The sequence below is a fragment of the Phoenix dactylifera genome, chromosome 2 (genome assembly GCF_051530095.1).
Source record: "Phoenix dactylifera cultivar Ajwa chromosome 2, Ajwa_hap1_PhDact_Kaust_v1.1, whole genome shotgun sequence".
Lineage (NCBI taxonomy): Eukaryota > Viridiplantae > Streptophyta > Magnoliopsida > Arecales > Arecaceae > Phoenix > Phoenix dactylifera.
This window is the reverse complement of record NC_143191.1, coordinates 11,293,220-11,319,045: the sequence shown is the minus strand read 5'-3', so window position 1 is coordinate 11,319,045 and position 25,826 is coordinate 11,293,220. Positions and strand designations below refer to the sequence as shown.

Sequence of the window (25,826 nt, the reverse complement as noted above, 5' to 3'; positions counted from 1 at the left end):
CAAATGCCCCGTTCCAACTGGACTACCACCTTGGTGGCGACAGCCCCTTCTTTCGAACGTCAGTTATCAAGGGGTTAGCCAAGAGAAATAAATGAAGTGTTGGGGAAGGGAATAGACACATAGAAAGGCTTGTTTCTTTTGGTTTGGCTTGCTCTCACCTAAAGTAGAGTTGTTTGCATGGGTTGCTCTCATCCGAAGTAGAGCCAGTGAATATTATTTTTTCTTCCTTCCCATCGACTACAGCTTTTCTGATTGGGACCTATCATTTGCATGTGCAAATTATCTTTCCACAAATTTCCACAAATTAATGTCTAATGATCGATTTGAAGTCGAAGAGGCAGGATGTACTACCTTATCATGATATAGGCACTTTCTTTTATAAGAAAACAAAAATAATATCTGTGTGATGCATGGTTTTTTTAAAAGATTTTTATTCTATATCATTTAGTAGATATAAAGATAGGGACCCATTTATTTTGAACTTTTTTCTTTTTTGTGTATGTGGAATTAGTTAACGGCTTTCTATAATAACTCTAAATTTATATTTTTTTGTGAGTGGCATCTAAATGACCAATATTTTTAAGAAAATAATCTAAATACGAATTTTTCTAAAATAATTAAGAAAAATCACCACAATTTATTTTGAATTTTTCTCATAATGTTGTGCCTGAAGAGACATATTCATGAAAGGTTACTGAATTTTTTTTTATGGACTCTGAATGACCAATATTTTGTTTAAAAGATAGTTAATAGCTTTTTAAAGTAACTCTATTTCAAAATTAAATTTCTTTGTGCATGTGTGCAATTTTTCTTTTGTGCATAAGCATGTGAAAAATTCCTTTCCTGTTTTTGCACATGCGCATGGAATTTATTTTTGAGTGGAAAACTTTGTGCATGCAAACCAGCAAAAACTAAAAATAATGTGGGAAATTTTAGTGGGATTTCCTTTTTGAAGAGTCCCACTAAACTAAAAACCTAACTTGAATCTAATTTTTTGGATATTTTATTTTTTTAAATAAGTACGTAGAGTAGATTTTTTTATGTTTTTCTTTTAATTTTTTCTAAATTTTGGAGAGGGGTTTAGTTTTATCTCTCCTTTCTGTTTAGTGGGTATAGAGATAGGGAAGAGATATGGAGGCTTCTAGCTTGAAGTGTGCACATGTACTGATTCCGAAGGCTTCTGTCTGGAGCCTAACTTTTTGAGTGCTTAACTCCAGGAATTTTCTTTATATAATTCATAATTCTAAATGGTAGATATAAATTATGTTTTTGTTATAAAGCATGTCCTTAATGCAAGTAAGCAATGCTTCTTTTTATATATTGAGCTAAAATAACATGATAAACAGGTAGAAGACACCATCGCATCACAAAATACTACTACCCATCGTGGTTGCAATTTGCTCGAACATACGACAGCATCTTGTTTTCGTTGTCAAATGAGATCTTGTAGTCATGCTGTTGGTACGCTCCCCAAACACTTATTCCAGGCGTGCGTCGTATTGCAACGCAGAAAAAGCCGTTGTCCTGAATAATGAGGTCATTTGGGTGCACAACTAAATCATTCCCATTATCAAAATGGAACGCCATGGTTGGATATTCTGAAAACTGACCACCTTGGTTCGCCTGGCTACTGTAGCATACTTCAAAGATGCGACTGCTGCCCGAGCGATCAATTAGCCCATGGCTTTCGAAGTAATGTTTGAATGCATTTTTAACCCGCTCAAATGGTCCACCATTCGGTCCAGAGCCCATGAAGGAGGAGGCGGCAGCCCCGGAGTCAATGATGAATCCCCCCTGATAGCTCCTTCCCTGCTTTATCGGTTGGAAAGCATTGGCCTCAAACCCAATACGTTCGTTGGCCACGCTGACATCCACCAAAGGGAGGTAGTAGCTCGTCGAGCCAGGGGTCGGGATGAAACGGACTGTCTTCACGTCAGGCCCTTGGAGATCAGCATCACGACCAAGCCTTAAACGACTTATAGCATCGTTGGAGGATGGGAGGCAATACGAAAACTTGGCCCCTCCAACTTGCTGCTGGACTTGGCTCGTCAGCGATATTGGCTGCGCATTGAGGCCGAGGATGCCTGCAACTTCTGGTGGTTGAATAAAGCCTTTGTTCTCATGGCCACACCCAAAGACCAATCCGTCAACTTTCTCCATCCCATTGCCGTCGGAGGCGAAACCAAAGGTGTCGAGGCCGAGAATGCCTTTTGAGGTCGCACGCTGGGCATAACTTTGGGCATAGGTGCACTGGTTTTGGATGCATGCCCATCCGGGTTTGCTCAAGCCACATAATGGATGGTTGCATGGAACCGAGGCAAAGGATGTGGAGTCTTTCTCCGGATCAAATCGTCCCTCCTTCGGGCTCCAGCAATTACTGCATGGCTCGCACTGGAGCCATACAAGGCTGCTGCCAACATCCAAGATCAAGTGAAAGGTCTTTGGGTTTTGGCTCCCTGGATGGGTGCCCACGGTGAGTTCCACCATGTAGGTAATACGGGAAGGTTTAACAAATGGCCGGATTGCATCTTCGCTGTAATTGGATTGCAACAGCATGGTCTCATACAACTCTTCTCCGGCGGTTGAGTAGTTGTACAAACGTTCTAGTCTCTCCTTGTTTGTGAGGTTTCCAGGATAGAGGGGAGAATGGATGGAATCCCTATGTACCAGTTTCAACTGTAGAGACCGCACGATTGAAGGATATTGCGATAAGGTGGAAACACATAACAGGATGAGGATATGCCAGACCTTAACCATTTTGGTTCTCCCACTTCTCTTTTTCCTTCTCCAAACTATAGATTGGTGATGAGATTATTGCATGATATACATAATTTGTGCATTGAATACCCTAATCTATGAAGAGTAGATGAGGAGATACCCTTTTCATGCAACTTTACTGTCCATCAAATCTTCCAAATAATAGATTGCCATGTGCATAGGTTCTGCACTTCTAAAAATCAGTGATAAGATAATGGCATGAGCTTGCTATTTATAGATTGTGCAATTTACAACTTATCTATCAAGATTAAATGAAGTTAAAAAGAATAGATTTTTCATATAGTTTTTGAATCACTTGAAGATTACTAGAAATCGCCATGAGAATCTTATAGGTACACTTCTCTCTTTATCATTAAATGCATAAGCATATTCTATGTACCATGCAACTTTGCAGTCCACCAAATCTTCCAAATAATAGATTGCCATGCGCATAGGTTCTGCACTTCCAGAAATTGGTGATAAGATAATGGCATGTGCTTGCTATTTATAGATTGTGTAATTAACAACTTACCTATCAAGATTAAATGAAGGTAGAAAGAATAGATTTTGCATTTATTTTTTGAATCAGTTGAAGATTACTAGAAATCGCCATGAGAATCTTATAGGTACACTTCTTTCTTTATCATTAAATGCATATGTTAATACAAGCAAGTCCTTAGTCTTTGTTTGAGGGGTGCGGATTCTATGTACCATGCAACTTTGCAGTCCCCCAAATCTTCCAAATAATAGATTGCCACGTGCATAGGTTCTGTACTTCTAAAAATTGGTGATAAAAAAATGGCATGAGCTTGCTATTTATAGATTGTGTAATTAACAACTTACCTACCAAGATTCAATGAAGTTAGAAAGAATAGATTTTGCATATAGTTTTTGAATCATTTGAAGATTACTAGAAATCGCCATGAGAATCTTATAGGTACACTTCTCTCTTTATCATTAAATTCGTAAGCTAATGCATGCGATTTCTTAGTCTTTGTATGAGGGGTGCAGATTCTATGTACCATGCAACTTTGCAGTCCACCGAATTTTTCAAATAATAGATTGCCATGTGCATATGTTGTGCACTTCTAGAAATTGGTGATAAGATAATGGCATGAGCTTGCTATTGATAGATTGTTTAATTAACAACTTACCTATCAAGATTAAATGAAGTTAGAAAGAATAGATTTTGCATTTAGTTTTTGAATCACTTGAAGATTACTAGAAATTGCCAAGAAAATCTCATAGGCACACTTCTCTCTTTATCATTAAATGCATATGCTAATACATGCAATTCCTTAATCTTTGTATGAGGGGTGCGGATTAAATGTACCATGCAACTTTGCAGTCCACCAAATTTTCCAAATAATAGATTGCTATGTGCATAGGTTCTGCACTTTTAGATAGAAGTGGCCATAGATGCACCCTCACTATGTACTATGAAATAAATAAAAAGATAGTAAAATTGCGAGGCTCTGCTATGCATAGCTCTTCTCCTCTTTTTGTCCTGTATGTGGTTGTATGTCTGATAGCTTCTTTGCTTTCTCACAGCTATATTGAAAAAGATCATCATCTTGCCTTATGATATCAACATCATCACATAATCGATTATGAGAAGACTAGAAGGACTCATCTTGACAATGCCCTTTGATCGCAATTGATAATTCCACAACTACAACAGAGAGTTACTGGTCCATTTAATTAGTCATTTGTGGCATTTTAGATGTATGCAATAATTCTTCTTCTTGACCTTTGGACTTTGGTTCTTAATCTATGGCTACTCTTTCAATTTTTGAAGTCAAAATAACCTGTTCTCCTCCTCTACATAATTAGATCACAGACCATGATTATTATGCTTTTCAGAATGACTTGTTTTATCTTTACGTTTTACCTTTGATCTCTATTGAATCAGCTGAATTTAGAATTTATGTTTTCTTTCTAGCCTTCTATTTGACCGGTTCTTTGATGGATTGTTATTAAACTTGATGGGGTTTTATTGTGATTCTCTCTTTCTATCTTGTTTGTTGATGAAATTAGAAGGTTTGAGATTTGCAATAAATCTATACTGGGGGTTTAAGGGGCCGGTGACTATGGTAGCCAAATGATTGAGAAGTCAGTAGCATGCCGAGAAAGAGAAGAAAATAAATAGGGTCATTTATCATTTGGAGAATTCGGAAGACTGCAAGCTGTGCAATCACCCAAATTGACGCCGGTTTATGAAAGGCACAGAGAAACTCATAAATGAAAAATATTTAACTTTAAAATTTTAAAAGATTTAGAAATAAATAATAACTTTTGAAATAAAAAACCATAACTGCCACCAGAAAAACCTACAAAACCAAAACCAAACCCAAAAAATCAAAAACTATCAACTTTTTTTTAAACGGGGGTGGAGGAGATGCTGGAAGGAGGAGGAGAAAGGCGACCATCTGGTGGTCCCACAAGGTGGAGATTGGAGGGAGAAGGCAGGAGGTGAGCTAACTAGTGAAGAGAGGTCATGGTCACAGGCGAAGAGAGGTCCTGGTTATGACGAAAGGCAAAGTTAGGGTTTTTTTAGAGGTGGAGCCACATATGGAAACTCGAAGAAGAAGAACCAAGAGAGGCGGAGCATAAAAAAACCTTCTCTTTTCATGTTTGAGTTTGTAGCAATGTGGCTATGGATGGTCTAGATTGAATGGAGTAGAGGGCTAGGATTATCTAATGGCCATTCTTGTGGGCTTAGTTATTGGGATTTACTCTAAGAACAAAAGGTATTAAGGGTATTAAATATCAGGTATGTTTAGTTTCGGATTAGGTTCTGGGGTTAGTGTCAAGTTCAATTTTGGGTCAGAGAATCACCATACCATAACCAAAACTAAAATAGAACTATTTTTAATTTTTAAACCCACCACCAAAACCATCCCCAAGGTTAAAACCATCTTGTTCATTAGTTTGGGGATGGGTAAAATATTTGGATATCCATCCCTGTTGATTTTCCTAATAACCCTGACCAATTATTACTTCCTAAAATTAATAAAAAAATTAAGAAAACCTTCCCAAAATACAAAAAAAAAATAAAAATAAAAACATCCCATAAGGGGCTTGATCGAGAATGGGAACCAATCTCATGTAATCAGATGACTTTTGAATGCTTCCATAGCTTTGGTGCCTAATATCCTTCTATATCTGCACAAAATAAAAAGGAAGGGCTCTATCCAACTTTGACATGCATGACTCACCTTGTCTTGTTTATCCTGGGCAAGAGAGTATGTCTTTATCTCGTACTCCTAACTGAGCTTTCCAATTCCACTAATTAAGAAAAATATTCAAGAAAACATGGTAAATAAAAAAAATACAAATATGCTAGATCTGATCTAAGTAGTTCCAATATATGTAATGAGTAGAACCAATAAAAAAGGGTCAAAAATAGAGTTGATATCACACATTAATAAAAATATAGATAAGTTGGATATTGTTAAGCTCACATAGTACCTATGGTAACACTGTAGATATATGAGTAGAATTAATTTTGAAAAAAGGTTAAAATTAAAGTTGATATCTCACACTAATAAAAAAATAGATAAGTTGAATAAAGTTAAGCTGTCACAGTGCCAACACAACAGTTAGTCTTGAGTTCACAAAAACATCAATGTTGAACTATTAATATAGCAATCCAGTTTCAAACTTTATGCTTCTCATTTCCATTCGCTTATACCCATAACACTTCAACCATCTCTATTTCATTAGAGAAAACACCCAAAGTAAGTGCACAAAACTAAAAGAATAATAAAAATCCAAGCAACATAGAAAAATTAAAGGGAAAAAGGCTAGAGATCATCAAATAATTCTTCTCTACGCTTGCTCTAAGAGGTTGGTGACAAGCTTCACATGCTTCGCCTTTGGTATGCTCGTTACCATCTGCTATATGGGCACCACTCTCGTGTAGTAAACTGCTTGTGTAGTGATTTAGAAGGAAAATAATTTTTCGTTCCCATATTTTTTTTGTGTAGTGATTTAGTTATAACATATTTGGTTTGATATAATATACTTAGAAAACTTTAGCATACTTAAGATAACTCTAACATATTAGCTAACTTTTGTTTTTCTTAAAATCCTTTTGGATATCTTAGATGATTTTTTTACGATTTTTCTTCTAATTTTCCTAAATTTTGGAGGGAGGCTGATTAATTTTCTCTCTTTTATTCATAAAATAGGTACAGAGATATAGAGATAAAGAGCAGATACATGGCAACATAAAAACTATATCTCTCCACATATATGATGGACCATGAAACTTCTTTAAATGCAAAATAGAATATCTGCCAAACCAACGGAACATTTGCAAGGCAACAGCTCCTTTAGTCATTTTGGAGGCAAGTGATGACGATGACCATAAACTGTACTCACCATTTGAATGTTGTCAGAATTAACTCCATGCATTTCAAACGGCCCAATTCATCCAGTGCCATCATCGCAATTTCCTTGAGAAAATATTAGAAAGGATTTTTTTTTTTTGATTGAAATACTTTTCCTTTTGTTTAAACGATTAGTGATTTTTTTCTTTTTTTATGCGTGTGAAAGATCATCAATTTCGAATAAAATAGATGTAGTAGTGGCTTGCTGAAACCCAAAGTCTTTACTTGATCCATGATGTGTGATGTATATGCCATTCCGAAATGATCTATTAATCTGCTAATTAGTCGTCTCATAGCAGTTCCATTTGTCACTTTATTGTGAAAGACCAGATCAGTCTGTTTATAATCTGCTGAGTAGGATTCGACAATGGGCCTGAGTCAGTGATTCGAAAACTTTCTTTCTTCAATTTCTATCTAGATTCACGCAAAAATTCGAAAATGATACCAGTAAAACTAGAGAGACCCGAATTCCTAGGGGCATGGGCATCACCTATACATTTGTGTATTGATAAGACCATTCACTTTTTTTTGAAGCTCGATCTTCCCCCAGATAAACCATATAGCTAAAAAAAATCATGAACCAGAATAGAAGAGCTTGCCCCACCTATAAGTAAATATTTCGTAGTAGCCTCATTAGACCGTACATCTCTCTTAACCGAGGAATGGAATACTTTTTTTCTTTTTTAATAAAACTTCTTACATTCATTAGTGACTTCCAAAAATAATATATTTGTTATATTATATTTTTTTATTTTTATTTGGTATATTTAATTATAACTATACCAATTGATCTAACAATTGGATCAATGACCTAGTGATTCAACTCCTTGACTAGGTTAGTCTCTGATCTAGGTTTAGTAACTACCGGCTGCAACTATTCATGGATGACAGAATGGGTGAAGTAGACCATTATCTGAATCTCTATATGAACTGCACTTAGTTGTAGTACAAGAGAAAAAATGCTCCACAATCCACATAGGGCTCGTTTGGTTCACGAGAAAAGAAGGAGGGAAAGTGTGGTCAACGGGAAAGTAATAAGATGCCTCTTGTTTGGTTGGAGTTTTCAAAAGAGAGAGAAGGGAAAGTTATATTCCCATGAGAATATGATTTCCATATTTCATGGAAAAGTCTTTCCCATTAGAAACATGGAAAAGTTACTTTTCCATGAGGCGGGAATCACTTTATTTTTACTTTTTTCCAAAAAATCCCTTCAGCATTAAAGAAGTATTAAAGAGGCATTAAAAACCTAATTTTTATTAAGGGCATAATAGGAATTATATATAACTTTCCTAGGAAAGTGAATGGCTAACCAAACATAAGCACTTTAAAAATTTGTCACTTTTCCATGGTCAACCAAACATGCCAAAAGTATTTTCCTAGGCATCCTCTTTCTAGGAATTTGTTTCTCAGGAATCATATTCCTAGGAGGGAAAATGCTTCCCGTAAACCAAACGAGCCCATAGTTATCAATCCAATAGGCCATAAGGGGATTGGCATAGCTCTTGGGGGTCTTATTCATCAAACCTGATTAAACCCCATCCATGATTTGCGTGGAGCAAAATTGCATAATTCCTTAGTGTTAATACCGTATCGACTACATGATCCAAGCCCTTCTTTGATCCAAACTGTAGTGATCGTTGATCCACATCAAAACCAATCTATGGTGCCCAAGACCTTCCTCTAACATCTCATGACAAGTAAGTTCATCCTACAACAAGTCCACTATTTTAATTAAAACATTTTGAAAATCTCTTAGATAAAAACTTAATCTTGAAAGTACGGACAAGAGATGTTGTTCCTTCATTGCATGTTTTATTGTAGGAGTGACTAAAGTACATAAGTTAACTTGACAAGACCAGAAAGGCCTTGCTTTTTCCTTTTGATGAAAACAAGAATATATCACCTTATATATATATATATATATATATATATATATATATATATATATATATATAACATCCAATGATCCTCCTTAGTCATGCATGGGTGCATCCTATCCGCTACTCTAAATGACTTTTTTCTCTATATTTGTTATATTTTTCCCTTTTATTAATGTGAACAATGAAAATAAAAAAAAGCTTGGTTTGTCTATCTTTGGCGACAAAATAGGCTGGAAACTGGGACGATATTCTAGGACTTTTCAAGGCCATGCTCATGCTAAACCTGCAATAGCATCATGATGTGTGATTGTGGCTAATCCAAAGCTGTGAAGATAACTGAAAGCACTTGTTGTGTAAACACAGGGTGTCAATGAGCTCAACCCTGCTGATTTGATAATAAATTGTTTTGTTGATACCAACTTTGAGAGAAATTGTTATTGATGGTGTGATTGAGATATTGAGTTTGATGAGTGATAGATGCAAAATTTAAATATTAATCAATCTGGACTATGCATACTATGATAACTATATTCTTCTAATTATTGATCCGGTAATTTTATTTATTATCATGAATTATTAATTATTTATATTGGCATGTACGTGGGGGAATTCCTACTAAGCTAGTTAGCTCCATTTTCTAACCTTTTTTTTTAAGCTACAGGACATTTAACACTCAACTGAGATTTGGGACTTACTAGAGAGAGTTGGAAAAAAAATAAAATATCTGATACCACTGATGTTCGAAAAATTATATTGGACTACTTTATTATTTAATAATATTGGTACTGTTTGTCTTATTTTGGAAATAATGATTTTTTATTGGGAAAATTTTATTCAATCATTATGCCTCACATATTCTCTAAGGTTATACTTTATAGAATATACTGTTTTATTCAACCATTATGCCTTACATATTCTCTAAGGTTATACTTTATAGAATATAGGTCATGTGCGAGTGCAAGTGGGTTTGAATGCTAATTTTTTTAAGGAAAAGAATTAGGCTGCATTTCAAGTCAAATTTACTTAAGAGCTCATTTGGTTCGAGGGAAGTTTTTTTTTCTCATAGGAATATGATTTTTGAGAAGTAGATTTCTGAGAAGATGATGCGAGAAACTCATCGGAAAGAAGACGTTTTCTCTTTGCGAGATCCGAAAGTGGAGAACGCATTGCGTTCTCTGGGCACATAGGATCAAACGTAAAGCAGCGCTTTCTTGGCAGAGTTTGAGGCAGCAAGAAACTTTAGGGCTTGTTGGAGCTGCTGAGCATAACGAATCGAAGCCGAAGGCGGAATTTGACTGCAAGTCAAATGACTGAAAAGAAAGGTCCCATCATGTAATGTATAAGGAAGTTTCAAGCTGGAAGGTTGCGCAGAAAGCGGAGAGACAATCAATCTACTTTCCAAAAGGTTGGCCTAATTCTTCTTCTGATGATCGATTCAACCTCTGATCAAAAAGATAGACCTTGGTTCTATTTCATCTCTTCAACAAGTTTAGTAATAAGCATAACGGCCCTATTGTTCCAATGGAGAGAAGAACCTATAATTAGCTTTTCGGAAAATTTCCAAACGAACAATTTCAATGAAATCTTTCATATATTAACTATATAAAATAAAAATAAAAGAAAACGAATCTTTTTTTTTTTAGTTTCGCAAAACGATCAATTAAACGATTGATACAATTCGATCACTCAATTGATTATGCAATTAGTAGTACCCCTAGAGTCCACTTCTTCCCCATACTACGAGTGAGAGGGAAAATGTAAAGACGACCATTAAAGCAGCCTAGGTGAGACTTACTATATCCATGTGAATTATGTCTTTTGAATCCAATCCCTAACCTCAGAAATTGGATCCAAAACCTCATCAAAAAAGAAAAGCTTCCATACTATAACAGGAGGTGAAGCAGAGGGAGAGAAGCCCTCGTCCATCAATGCATGTGAGAGGTAAAGTTTAGTGTTCATCAGAGGGTCGGGGAGGGCTTATTGATTCTCTATGACATCCATTCGACAATAAAAAAAGTACTTTTGATATGTTTGGTTAACAATAGAAAAGTGACAGATTTTTAGAGTGCTTATTTTTGGTTGATCATCCACTTTTCTGAAAAAGTTATGTATAATTCCTATTATACCCTAATAAAAATTAGGTGTTTAATATCTCTTTAATGCTAAAGGGCTTTTTTGGAAAAAAAATAAAAACGGAGTGATTTCCGGCTCTCGAAAAAGTAACTTTTTCATGAAACGTGGAAATCATATTCCCATGGGAATACAATTTTTCCGTTTCTCTCCTTTGAAAACTCCACCCAAATAACATGCATCTCATTACTTTCACGTTGACCACACTTCCCCCTTCTTTTCCTGCGAACCAAACGAGCCCTAAGTGAAATGAAGTTATGAAAGGGTAGTTAGGCCTGACCAGTTTGAAAGAGCAAAGATATTCAGAATAAAAGAGGAGAGCAAATGAAAACAAGCCAAGGTGAGAATGCCTTTTGCCATTGCAATTTGGACATGCCAATTTGTGTTCTTGCCAACATTTAATTATTCGGGCTTCAGCAATTGATGCATGGTTCACTTCGGTGTTCCTCTACTCATGTCCATCAACAAGTGGTAGTTCTTAGGGACTTGCCTGAGTTCAGGGGCTTTTCAAGGTGGGTTCTTCCATGCTCATCGAGCATTGATTAGATATTGACCTGCAAATGGATTTATTTTTTCCTTTTCTTTTTTTTACTGTTGAATCGTAAGAACTCTTAACTCAAACATGTGTACATGAGATATTAGTTTCATTGAATATTTAAAATGTGAATTGTCTTATTCACTGGATCTAAAAATTTGAGCTACAAGAACACTTATTGATCTTTGAAACTCGAGATATGGATCTGCTCATTATTTGGATTTTGAAGTGAATCAATCTTGCTCTGTATATGCAATGTAATAGAGATGGAAGAACAATGCTGGGGTTTGCTCCTAGCATGAACTCCTCTACTTTTCACAATTATTTGCAAATAAGCAGATGCACTTTTAAATCTTTTATTTCCCATGGCTATTATTTTGTTCATGTTTGTTTCATAATATAATAAAATCACGTTTCTGTTGGTTTATTAATAAAATATTTAAATCAAAATTTTGAGATTTTAGAATTTCATATTGAATATTTATCAAAACATAAGTCAAGTTAAATATAAAAACTTATCTTAGACTCTTAAACAACTTGGTTTTCTACATAAATAAGATTTAATTTTCTATCTTTATCTTTCTTCTCTCTTAAAATTCTACGGAAATTCTATGAACACATTTCCAATTATTTCTCATGCAGTATCTTAAAAAGAAGTGTCGAGACGCTTTCTCTTCTCACAAGACATTCTGAAGGGATGATTCACAAACAGACTCTTTGGAGGCTTTCATAGATGAAATGATGCATTCTTATGAAATCATACATCTGATTCGGTGGTGATCCCAAGGGATACAATCTTGATGAATGAATAGATTATGTGAAAGGATGCATTCAACGAAAGCATGCTTAAGCATCTAATCATACTCATCCTTTTACATCTATAAATAGAAAAGGGAACGTACTTCCCATCCATCAAAACATTCCCTTCCTATTCGAATAACTCCAAATTAGAGAAGAGAATTGAGAGCACTATGTGAGTGAACTGAAGTGCACCTAATAAACATTTGAGAAGAGGATTGTGTCCAGATATAAGAGAATTGAGAGAGTTTGCTTCAATCAAATTTGCTAATTTTCAATGCATCAGGATTTGGCTAGTTTGGGTTTGGCCCTAACTCTCTTTTGTTAGAGTGCGCTTCAAGAAAAACATGAAGTAGTTCGTTGTATCTTGGAAGTAGACTGTCATCAACTGTTTGCACCTAGGCAGAGTGAATTCTACTCTAAAGAAAGAGAGCCTTTCATAGCGTGCCTCAAACCAAATGACATCAAAACTTAATTTATTTATTTAGTGTGTACAGAAAGTTATAATTAAATATTGAAGATAAAATAGTAAAATCATATAAAAGATATTTATAGGATTTTAGTAGATAGATTATTTCCACTAGTTTGTACATTCAAAAAAGAAGGATGAATCAAAAAGAGGTTTTGAATTGGGTAGCCCAAATGGCTGGAGGTAATGTTGATGAAATTCTGTTTTCACGTCCATACCCAATAAACAAGTTCTTCATGAACTGCATTCCATGGCTATCGGATGCGAAACCAAATATCTCGAAGGCAAGGATATCCTTCTTATATGCTAAGGATACTTATGGGTGCGATGGCATTGGTTTCGGATGTATGCCCATCATAGTTTGTTTAGTTGGCTAAGGGATGGTTGCCTGGGATTGGAACAAAGGTAGTTGAATCTTGCTAGGTTCGTTGGGCTCAAAGAATGGATGCATGGTTCGCATTAGAGCCACACTAGGCCATTGTTTGGAGAAATTATATCCTACACCAGATGCACTATGTCAACGGTGCACCATAGCAACAATTCGAGAGGGGCAATAATTTGAGACCACATTATGAATAATGCCTATAGGAACAAGAATTTTCATTGGTATTGTGCACCGCTGATATGGTGCACCTAGTATAGGGTATAATTTGCCTATTGCTTATGTTCATCAACATATGGTAGTTCTTAATTACGAACTTTTGAGCTCATCCACATAAAGCATATTCAATTCAGCATTGACCTATGAGAGGATTTGCTCTTCATCATGGTCACATGGAAAGAGCACCGTCTCCAAGACATTAAGACAACATTTTGTGTAGTCATGCAAGCATTGTAGCCATTCATCTTCAGTGAGAATGTAGGCACCTTCAAATATGGGGATACGATGATGATAAGAATGCCTTACAATTTATAAATAGCTTGTTTACTATGGATATCAAAGTAGAATGTGAATTGATTTTCTTTTAAATTATGGATTTCTATAGATCAATCTTGTATCTCCTCTTCTCCTTTGTCACTAAATACAACAAGTATGGAAGCAAACTTAAACATGTGATTCAATGGACTTGGCGTAGATTAATATTATGCTTAAGTGCATGCCAAAGAAGCACAAATTTATGTGTTGATATGGCACAACAAATTTATAGCTGCCATGTTGATGCATGGCCCTGACAACTTGATTCTCATCCTGTCCCCTGTATTACATCAATTTTAGTAAAACTAATAGGATTCATGAATTAACTCACTTTTAATTGGAAACATCAAAACTATTGTGGGATGGTAAAATAAAAGAAACACATATGAAAAAAGTTATGAGCTGGCATTGCATGAAAAAGGAGTAAAGAAAATGGATAACTCATGAATCACCTTGCACCTACCTATATGTAGACATTTCAGATATGATAGCATCTTTGCTTATGCATTAGCAAGGTAATTAATCTCTGCCATCATAACATAAACTCGCGATGCATCTACCATACGAATCTTCAAAAGAGGATTCTAGTTAACAAGAACCATTGATAAACACTAGTGATTAAAACCGAGGTTCTCGATGAAATGTTAGAAATAAACAAAAATTAATTTATTTACCATGAGAACAAACCAAATATATTATTCTCTTGTAAATTCCGCTATGACCAACATGACTTAGATTGAGTAAAAAATTTACGTACCTATATAATCTGCCTACTTAATGACAACTAACAGGGAAGACAACGTTGTACAGTGAATAAACATCATCATCTTTTTGACTGTTGTGTCATTTACTAGCAAAAAGTAAAAGAAGTGTGTGGTATCATTTGAGCATAAAAGTTTCTTTGACTTATTTAGATTAATTTGATTCGAATAATGAGAGGCACATATTTCTAGGACTATTCCACTGGTTTTTGCATGCTTGGAGAAATTATATCCTAGTTTATGTGCACCATATGGTGGTGCGGCACGTCAATCATCTTATCTCGTTCCTATGGGCTTTAATCCAAGACGAGTGCATGATGAATGGATCCTATAAAAATGAGACAAAACAATTGGCATGGTGCATCGTCACATGGTGCCCTGCTATGTGGTATTGTAGGATATAATTTCCTACATGCTTGAAGAATACAAATAGGCAAAAAAAAAAAACTTAGGGCAATCCTGCTTAAGGACAGTTCCACCGGTTTATGCATGCTGGATCCGCTTGCAACACACCCCGGATCTTGGGATATGGAATTATACCAATATCTCTCAACACAAACAGTGGGGAAACCCTTTGTGTCCATAAAATGAGCACCCATACATTACTCAGGAGGAAATATGTATAATATGTCATAACAATATTACTATTACTAATAATTTTATTATTGTAATACATTTGCATGAAAGAGAAACATAATAGTAATTATAATATATATCGTTCAATGCATATTATATTACATATCAAATATCAACAGTAGTATATAATATTGTTAATTATCAAAATATTATTTGTTACACTATTACAAAATTATAGTATATTATACATAATTTTATTATTATAATTAACAATCATTATATATACTTATGCAGAAAAGAAATATATTATATAATTATTTAACATTTTAAGATAAATAAATATTGTTAATTGTTGTATAACTTTGAAGTATTATATGGTCTCCAAACATTAAATGCTAACAGCTCTTAGAAAGATCTCCTTTTTCAACCCCACCTACAACCCAAAAATATTTGACAGATAAATTAAAATGTCAAAGAAATGAAAAAGTGAAATATGATAGGGAGAAGGGCAGGAGATAAATAATGAGTTAAAAAATAGAAAATTATAAATTATAAACTTATCCAAACGTTCACAGCGAATCAAGAAACTGCGTTTGTTGATCGAACCACTTGCAAAGGTCCAATCAGAGCCATCGCTGTTCTATTTGATGTAATTTTTTTTTAATTTTTTTTGCATGAATATTCTTCTCAAAATTTAAATTTGTATGAATACTTTCTTTAAATTTATATTTATTTTTGTACCCTCATAAAATGCTGTTTTTGCATAAATGCTTCTAATATAAAAGTTCTTCTAACAATTTAATAAAAACTATATATATTTTAATTAAAAATAAAATAAAATTTTGAAACAATTTTTTTTGTTCTCCATCGCGATCGTCTTATAATTGTTTCTTTTTGTATATCTGCCTATTAAGAATATTTTAGATATTTTAAATTGAAACTTTTATGGCATGGGTACATATGTAAACATAACAATAATAATAATAAATAGAATAGTAAAATCAGTGTCTTACAGGGGTATACAGATAAATATTAATTTTAAAAAATATTTATTCAAAATACAATATTTAGAAGGGTATTTATGATTTTTTTTTTTTGTCGGCAGACGTCTCCCGCGCGTTGGCCCAACTGAACTCCGTAATCTTATCCGTCTTGCCTGAGAAACCAGGGGTAATCTTATCCCCCTCCATATCAACTTCTTATCCGCTCCACTCTCCTGTTTCCACTGATGATGCGAGCCGATCACCTCCGGCTCTCTAAGCCCTCCCCTCTTTCCCTCTCTATTCCCCATCTCCGCTCCCTCTCGCGATCCATCCGCCTCAAGATACGCTCCAAAGCTTCGTTTCCTTCGCGGCGGTCATGTCTCGGAAATCTCAATCTGCGCCGCTCTAATCTTCTCCCTTTTCAGTCGAAACCAAATTTCCAGGTGCCGAATCCTCTCCTCTCCTTCTGCATTAACTCGGTGAATCTTGGATTTTATTTTATCTGGTTACGAAGGTTCTGATTTGTGCTGTTAGATTAATGCGGAGGATGGTTGTTATGGTGGATTGGAGATTGCTGCTGATGAGTTCTTGGAACTGGGGGATATGGATTTGCCGGTGGAGCTCTCTGTGACTCGAGCTCTTCCGCCCGCTCTCACACTCAGAGAGGGTTTTGATAAGATTAAAGAGGCGATCGAGAAGCTCAAGGTGAATCCACCATGTTCGAGGAGCGGTGTTTTGAGGATTCAGGTGCAGCTATTTATTTATTGATTGCATTGTTGATCTATCAAGATGCTTCATAAAATATTTAAATCACATAAAAAAAATATAACAATTATAATAAAATAGTGGTAAGAAAATATCTGGCTTGTGAGGTGTGAGAGGCACGCCTAGAGACGCACTGTCCTAAAGTTGTTGTTGCGTCCCCACGTGTAGGTATTGGCGGTCAGCGACGGCTCCGAAATACAACCCAAACGGCTCCGAGATACAGTGCACGTCTGTAGTAGGCAGATTACCTAGTCTATATCGGTTGCCCAAAATATAAAATAATATAGGTAATTGTAAAAAAGAAAATGGAGGTAGGAAGAGATTATGAGAGCAAGAAGAAGACTTTTTTTTGTTGTGTTTTTGTTAGATGCAAGGAATGGCTCCTTTATAGGCCTTTTGTAATCCAACCATAACGGTTGAATACTTATGGCCTCATTAAGGCCATAATGAGAGATAATGGGAAGTTTTGAAACTTCCAAATAGAATTTGAAATACTTAAAGATTACAACAACTCTTTTAAAAATTTGGGGGTTACAAATTCTTTTTATTTACATCTCTTTAAAACATTTAGAACTCATTCAAATTCCAACAGTCCTCCATAAGTTTCAAAACTTTATAAAATCATATATATATATAGAGAGAGAGAAAAATTTGGGCAACTTTATACTATGCAATGGGTGCAGGTGTCTTTCGGACTTGAACCTACACTTAGTGTTGACAGTTCGAACCTGAAGGATCATAGTGAACTAAGTTTTGAACTATACCCTTTGGACCAAATTTTAACATGTCACACACATAGATTGATATAAACTTGGTGCGGGTTAGCGCTATTTATGGCCATGCGCTGAATCTTGATTCTCATGAGAGTTATTAGAAAACAACCCAATTCTCACAGTCGCGGCTTTACGACAACTCTCATTTAGGTGAGTCCTCCAAGAATATATGTGACCTGTATCCTGCAGGAGTATGCCTGCCTCGGGCTCATTTAGGGTAATACCGTTCCTTAATGTCACATATCAAAGCACTATTGCCATAGGGATGAGTAGGAGACTCTCTCCTTAAAAGTAGTGCTGAAATGAGTCACGCAATATGGATTGTTTCTACCCATTGAACCTTCTTCATGGGATCTCCGATCACAAAAGTTGGGTTACCTCCCTAGGTGACTCCCTTATGGGCTTAAGCCCATCCCCCTCGACAAGTCAATGACAGCTCTCTTAGAAAGAGCTTTGGTCAGCTGATCAGCTATATTTTTCTCAAACTTTACAAATTCCAAAGACACAATATTCTTATTCAATAAGCTTTTAACTGATTTATACCTCACTTGCAAATGCCTATTCATTTTCTTATTGGTATGTGCTTGCCTTACTAACTCTATTACTACTTTACTATCCCAATGTATGGAAATGGCAGGTATGGGTTTATTAACTAAAGGCATGTCAAGCATCAAGTTCTTAATCCACTCAGCCTCAGAGCAAGTTGTATCTAAAGCAATAAGTTCTGACTCCATAGTACTCCGAGAGATAATAGTTTGTTTCTTAGATCCCCAAGATATTGCTGCTCCACCCAAAAGAAATACACCCTGAAGTGGACTTCACATCCATATTGTCTGTTATCCAATTCGCATCACTATACCCTTCAACTATATTTGGAAATCACTTATAACACAATGAGTATTCCATGGTTCCTCTAAGATATTTAAAGACTCTCTCTAAAGCAACCCAATGATCTTTGCTAGGATTATGAGTATATCTACTAAGTCTCCTAATAGCATATGCTATATCAGGCCTAGTTTTATTTGCTATGTATAACAATGATCCAATCATTTGTAAGTACTTCAATTGAGATACTAGCTCACCATAATTTTTCTTCAAATGCATATTTAGATCATATGGTATTGATATAGGTTTACAATCAAAATAATTAAAATTTTTTAACATTCTTTCTATTGTAGTGGTTTGTTTAAGAGTAATTCCATTAAGTGTTCTTTCCAACTTCATTCCTAAAATTACATAGGCTTCTTTTAAATCCTTCATGTCAAACTTTCTAGAAAGATAAGACTTAACATCATTTACTATCTCCAAATTTGTCCCAAATATTAATATATCATCAATATAAAGATATAAGATCACATGTTCTCCATTACTCTCTTTGCAGTACACACACTTATCATATTCATTAATCTTAAAGTCATATTCTAAGATCACCTTATCAACCTTCTCATGCTATTGCTTAGGAGCTTGTTTTAAACCATACAAGGATTTAACTAACCTATAGACCTTATGTTCTTGATCTTTAACTACAATACCTTCAGGTTGCTCTATATATATCTCTTCATTTATGTCTCCATTTAGAAAGGCAGTCTTAACATCCATTTAATGAATCACTAGATTATGCACTGATGCTAAGGCAACTAAAATTCTAATCGTAGTTATCCTAGATACAGGTGAATATGTATCAAAGTAATCTATTTCTTTCTTTTGTGTAAAACCTTTAGCTACTAGTCTGGCTTTGTACTTGTCTATGGTTCCATCAGGTTTTAACTTCTTCTTGAACACCCATTTACACCCAGTAGCTTTATTTCCAGGAGGTAAATTAGTTAACTCCCAAGTGTTATTTTGAATAATAGACTCTATCTTACTTTGTATAGCTTCCTTCCAAAATGGAGCATCCAAAGAAGACATAGCTTCCTTATAGGTAGTAGGATCTCCTTCTGTTAAAAAGGTATAAAATTCGTCTCCAAAATTTTTCTCTATTCTAGACCTTTTACTCCTTCTTAACTCTAATTGTGGTTCTGGTTCCTTGGGTGCACTTGCACTAGTGGAAGGTTTATCATTAGTAGATGATTTATCTATTACTTGTTGTGAAATTTTATTTTTATAACGAAATATATCTTCAAAATAGGTAGCATCTCTAGATTCTATGACTGTGTTGTTTGAAATTTCACTAATCTCAGAGTTTATAACTAAGAATCTATTAGCACTACTATTTTGAGCATACCCTATAAAGACAGCATCTATAGTTTTAGGCCCTATCTTCTTTCACTTAGGCTCAGGGATTGCTACTTTTGTTAAACCCCCCACACTTTCAAGATTTTAAGATTAGGTGTTCTTTTGTTCCAAATTTCGTAAGAGGTCTTATTATTATCTTTCACAGTTGCTCTATTCAATATGAAACATGCAGTAAGAATCGCTTCTCCCCACAAGTTCTCAGGTAGCCCAGAATTTATCAACATCGCATTAACCATATCTATTAAAGTTCTATTTTTTTCTTTCAGCTACTTCATTAGATTGGGAAGAGTATGGCGGAGTTATTTCATGTACTATTCCATATTCCTCACAGAAGATGCTAAAATTAGTAAGGGTATACTCACCTCCTCTGTCAGATCTGAGTTTCTTAATCTTTCTTTCTAATTGATTCTCTACTTCGGTCTTATAAATCTTGAATTGATTAAACATCTCATCTTTAATTTTTATTAAGTACACATAGCAGAATTTTGAACAATCGCCTATAAAAGTCACAAAATACTTATTTCTTGCTCTAGTAGGTGGTCTGTTCGAATCACATACATCACTATGTATGAGCTCTAAGAGTTGAGTGTTTCTTTCTACAGACTTATAAGGCCTTTTAGGTTGTTTGGCTTGGACACACACTTCACATTTATGTTTAAAGTTTAGACTAGACTTAGTGACTAAGTCTAGATCCATCATTCTTTAAATTTTCTTTAAGTTTACATGTCCCAATCGTTCATGCCATTCATTAGAAGATTCAACATTGAATATACTTGAAGAGATAACTTTAACTTTTGAAAGTATATTTAATTTAAACAACCCCTCACTAATAAATTCTTTCCCAACAAATACTTTATTTTTTGAAATTACAACTTTATTGGATTCCATAACAACCTTGTTGGAATAAGGATGACCCACTAACTAAATTTCTTCTGATTTCTGGAACATGTCGCACTCCTTTCAAAGTTAAGATCTTTCCAGATGTCATCTTCAAATCTCTGTCTTCAACTCCAAGCACATGTGCAACAGAGTCATTACCTAATGTTACACTTCCTCCACTTGATTTCTGATAAGTTTTAAAATAACCATGATCAAAACAAATATGTACATTAGCTCCAGAATCTAACCACCAATCTTTATTTCCATAAGTAAAATTGATAGAAGAAGAACTAAAGTTATACCTAAAGGATGGTTCGGCTGAATTTTCTTGATCCATCAACTTATAGACTTGAGCCTTTGGATCTCTTTGATAGTGATTTGACTTGGGCTTGGGCTTATACTCCTCAGTCTTCTTGAAGAAGCAATCTTTCGCCATGTGATTAGTTCTCCCACAAACAAAGCATAGCCTTTTCTCACTTCCTTTGCCCTTGAATGTTTTATTATTATTATTATTACGGTATTGGAAGTTTTGGTTTTGGTTAGAACAATTGTGGAACCTATTATTTTTCTTGAAGTTCTTACCCCTATGTTGGAAATTATTTCTCTTATAAAAATTCTTAGTGTTATTTTCAATTAGGTTCACCTTAGGAGTCTTTTCATCCTCTTTCTTAGTATTGGCTCTAGGTTTCTTCTCAACTCTAAGAGAGTTTATGACTTGGGTTAAGGTTAACTCTCCATGTTTATGCCTAAGGGTCCTAGCAAAATCATTCCAAGATGATGGCAACTTATCTATAAGATAGGAGACTTTAAAATCTTCACTAAATTTGGTTCCCTTTTTCTCAACTCCTCTCAGAAGTTCTTGATACTCATGAATTTGATCTTCCATTAGTTTATTGTCCACCATTTTATAACTATTAAAGTTTGAGACAGTAAACCGATCAATACCAGCATCTATTATCCCATATTCGGCCTCTAAAGCATCCCAAAGTTCTTTTGCACTTGAGGTAGTGGCATGATACACATCATAAAGGTGGTCAGATAAAGCACTGAGCATTCTATTATAGCAGTGATACTCTACTTGCTCATTAGTCATTTGGAAAGGTAACTCTTGATTAGACTGTGGTTCCTCTATAACAGATACAAGTCCTAACACAGTTAACCAATATTTAAGTTGTCTTTGCCACCTACGAAAATTTTGTCCACTAAAGTTTTCGGGATTAATACTATTGGCTTCTTCCATATTTGCCATTCTAAATTTTAAACTCTAAGATTTTAAAGTTTAAAAGGGTAGTAGAATATTCAACTGTGAGGAAAAATAATAACAATAACATCACTAATGAATAAATATAAACAAGATGTTACTAAGAGTATCTCTTAATAATATACTATGTAACAATAACTTTACTAATAATTGTAAAGGAAAAAACAACACCAATGTCACCAATTAGATTTAATACTTGCAAGCAAATGGTTACAATTTTCATTAAATGACCATTTATTGCTTAAGCAAATTGTTATCGGAAATTAAAATCCTAAGAGTTTGTTTTTAACTATTCTAATTAAATTCTTTTGATCTTCCAAAACTTATTATAACTTTAATCAGTCAAACTTTTCCCTTTTAATTTTTCCTCCTTTTTTATATATATATCTTAGCCAAAACTATTTTTTAGTAAAACAGTAAACTGTTTTCTTAATTAAAACAGTAAACTGTTTTTTAATTAAACAGTAAAGTATTTTTTTAAAATATATTAAAACAGTAAACTATTTTCTTAATTAGAATAGTAAACTGTTTTATTTTTTTGGTTTAACAGTAAACTATTTTCTTTACTTAAACCGTAAACTGTTTTTTTATTGAACAGTAGACTTTTTTTTTTATTAAAACCAAGGTTCGCCGTACCGGTACCGGTCGGCGTACCGGTGGCCGGCCGGACCGGTACGGTACCGGTCCGGTCCGGTACGTACCGGCTGGTACCGGTCCCGTACCGGCCGGTACACGGTGGTTTCAAAAACCACAGCGCGCGGCGCTGTGGTTCTAAAAAAAAAAAAAAATTCGTACCGGTGCGAACCGGGGTTCGCACCGGTACGAGGTGCGTACCGGCCGGTACGGGCCCGAACCGGCCGGTACGGGCCCGAACCGGCCGGTACGCACCCGTACCGGCCGGTTCGGATAAAAAACCGGGAAATACCGGTTTTTTATCCGTTCCGGTACCGGTCCACGGCCGGACCGGTACGTACCGGCCCGTACCGGCCGGTACGGACCGGTACGGCATTCCATGATTAAAACAGTAAACTGTTTTCTTGATTAAAAAAGTAAACTATTTTTTTAATTAAACAGTAAACTGTTTTCTTTAATTAAATAGTAAACTGTTTTTTTATTAATAGTAAAATATTTTTTTACTAAAAGAGTAAACTATTTTTTTAATTAAACAGTAAACTGTTTTTTTAATTAAAACAGTAATCTGTTTTCTTGATTAAAACAGTAAACTATTTTTTATTAAAACAGTGAAACAGTAAACTGTTTTTTTAATTAAACAGTAAACTGTTTTCTTTAATTAAACAGTAAAGTGTTTTTTTGATTAAAACAGTAATCTGTTTTTTTTTAAAATAAACAGTAAACTATTTTCTTTGATTAAAACAGTAAACTATTTTTTTTAATTCAAATAGTTGACTGTTTTTCTTGATTAAAATAGTAAACTGTTTTTTTTTAATTAAACAGTTTAATGTTAAAATTGAGAATCCAAAGCTAAACTATATATATATATATATATATATTATTTAAAGTGTATCCAACAATGATTTCTAATAGAGATGAACAAGAACAGTGTTCAACAATGCATCTTACAGAATATATATATATGGAACAATGTAACAACGGCTTTAGAATGTTGATCTAGCAAGATGCTTCATAAAATATTTAAATCACATAAAAAAATCTAACAATTATAATAAATGTTGATCTAGCAAGATGCTTCATAAAATATTTAAATCACATAAATAAAAAATTTATCAATTATAATAAAATAATGGTAAGAAAATATCTGGCCTGTGAGGTGTGAGAGGCATGCCAAGAGACGCACTGTCCTAAAACCGTTGTTGCCTCCCCACGTGTAGGTATTGGCGGTCAGCGACGGCTCCAAGATACAATCCAAACGGCTTACAGCGGGCCTAATATACAGTGCACGTCTGTAGTAGGCAGATTACCTAGTCTATATCGGTTGCCCAAAATATAAATAATATAGGTAATTGTAAAAGAGAAAATGGAGGTAGGAAGAGATTATGAGAGCAAGAAGAAGACTTTTTTTGTTGTGTTTTTGTTAGATGCAAGGAATGGCTCCTTTATAGGCCTTTTGTAATCGAACCATAACGGTTGAATACTTAAGGCCTCATTAAGGCCATAATGAGAGATAATGGGAAGTTTTGAAACTTCCAAATGGAATTTGAAATACTTAAAGGTTACAACAACTCTTTTAAAAATTTGAGGGTTACAAATTCTTTTTATTTACACTTCTTTAAAACATTTAAAACTCATTCAAATTCTAACATGCATTAGTCATACTATTTGGTAAAATTTTAAATTCTTGGTGACTGAAACCATAAATAGAAAAAAAAAATGGGTAAATAAAAAAAGGATAGCTTAGATTTTTCATTTTTTATCTTCTTCAACTTAATGGAACAAGAATTGATGAATTATGTAGATAAGATGATATATCCTTATGCAACTATTAGGTTCAAGTTTGGATCATAAATGCTGGTTGCATTCTGGATTCTGATATGTTAATGGAAGTTCTTGTTAAGGTTTGGAATGACAGTAGGTATTGCATCCTACTTAACTGACATGTTGGTCCAGTGTGCCACGATATGAATCTGTGGGGCTCAATGTAGCCTAAATAACAATAAGATGCATATATCTAGATGATCAAAACAATCATCAAGCATATATTGCAAGTCTTCAAAGTCCCAAAATTAGCAAGGTCGCACCACAACCCTAACTAGACATGATAGAAAATAGCTGCAAAAAAAAAAACAATCCCTTTTTTCCTTAGATTTATAGTTAATTATGCATAAAAATTACAACATTCTTAACAATGTAAACAAAATAATGAAGATGATCGTTACTAGCATAAGCTAATCATCAGTGTTAATAACAATCGTTATTTCGTAATCTTCAATCTAGTATTTTGTATGAGAAGGTAGGCCATCTACATATGAAAAAATTACGAAATTAAAAATTGTAAAGTTTTAATGCCATAGTATATGATAAAGTTTATGGATGTTCTAAAATTTGAACTTGTAAGATGAGGCAAGGTGTCTCAAAACCAATCTTATGTGCATATTAATGTCTCAACCGTATCTAGGGATAGGATACTATGAAAATCATCTAAAACCCTGCTAGCATGTTGAAGGCAGATTCAGATGCAACGTTAGAGATAGAAATTGTCAAGATATCATGAATTATCCTATACAATATTAGATATTTTGATTCATTGAGTCTCCAATAGTTTAGAACATCAAAATTTTGATCCTCTAGTGGATGAGCCTGCTTCGAAAAAGTACATCACAAGTCTTTTTTATTAGTAATATTGAGTTTTATTTTAGTGCATATATCCAAATTAGAGATCATAAAATACCTTCTCTTCCAAATAGGTCTCTAATTCTTACTTGGATGGTTGGGCAACTTCTTCTCCACCATATGAAATTGCATAATCATTATAGAGATTTTGAAGAACATCACACACTTTTTTGATCTCAAATGAAGCACGATTACTATTACCATAGATTTTTTAAATGCAATATTTTGTAAGCTTCATCTTATGTCTTGGATTAAGAACAACCCCTACAACAAGAATGTGAGCATTCTTTCCAATACTTGTCAAATTTTTCTTGCATCTTTAAGGCCATTTTCATAACAACTGCATTTGAACTCCTAAATTCTTGACTCAAGAGTATTTGCATTCTCTAAATTTTGTAGAAATAC

The 25,826-nt window shown here is 34.5% G+C and overlaps 2 protein-coding genes across 12 annotated transcripts in view; one reads left to right on the top strand and one right to left on the bottom strand.

The window, feature by feature from the left end:
• Positions 1-1,377: 1,377 nt before the first annotated feature.
• Positions 1,378-2,776, bottom strand: LOC103717720 (aspartic proteinase nepenthesin-1-like). Its single transcript, XM_008806209.3, has one exon. The coding sequence runs from the start codon at positions 2,755-2,757 to the stop codon at positions 1,378-1,380; it is 1,380 nt and encodes a 459-aa protein (XP_008804431.3). The 5' UTR covers positions 2,758-2,776.
• Positions 2,777-16,323: 13,547 nt separating this feature from the next.
• Positions 16,324-25,826, top strand: part of PHYLLO (2-oxoglutarate decarboxylase/hydro-lyase/magnesium ion-binding protein) — a 107,373-nt gene continuing 97,870 nt past the window's right edge. For 10 of the 11 annotated variants that reach the window (XR_015975074.1, XR_003385634.3, XM_088715304.1 and 7 more), the window contains exons 1-2: positions 16,324-16,642; positions 16,734-16,946. Coding sequence is in view for 9 of the 11 variants with exons in the window: in XM_088715304.1 (XP_088571430.1) it covers positions 16,445-16,642; positions 16,734-16,946 (411 nt within the window). In the remaining 2 variants the exon portion in view is untranslated. The remainder of the gene's footprint in view (positions 16,643-16,733; positions 16,947-25,826) is intronic. The other variant, XM_088715302.1, reaches the window with a different exon arrangement.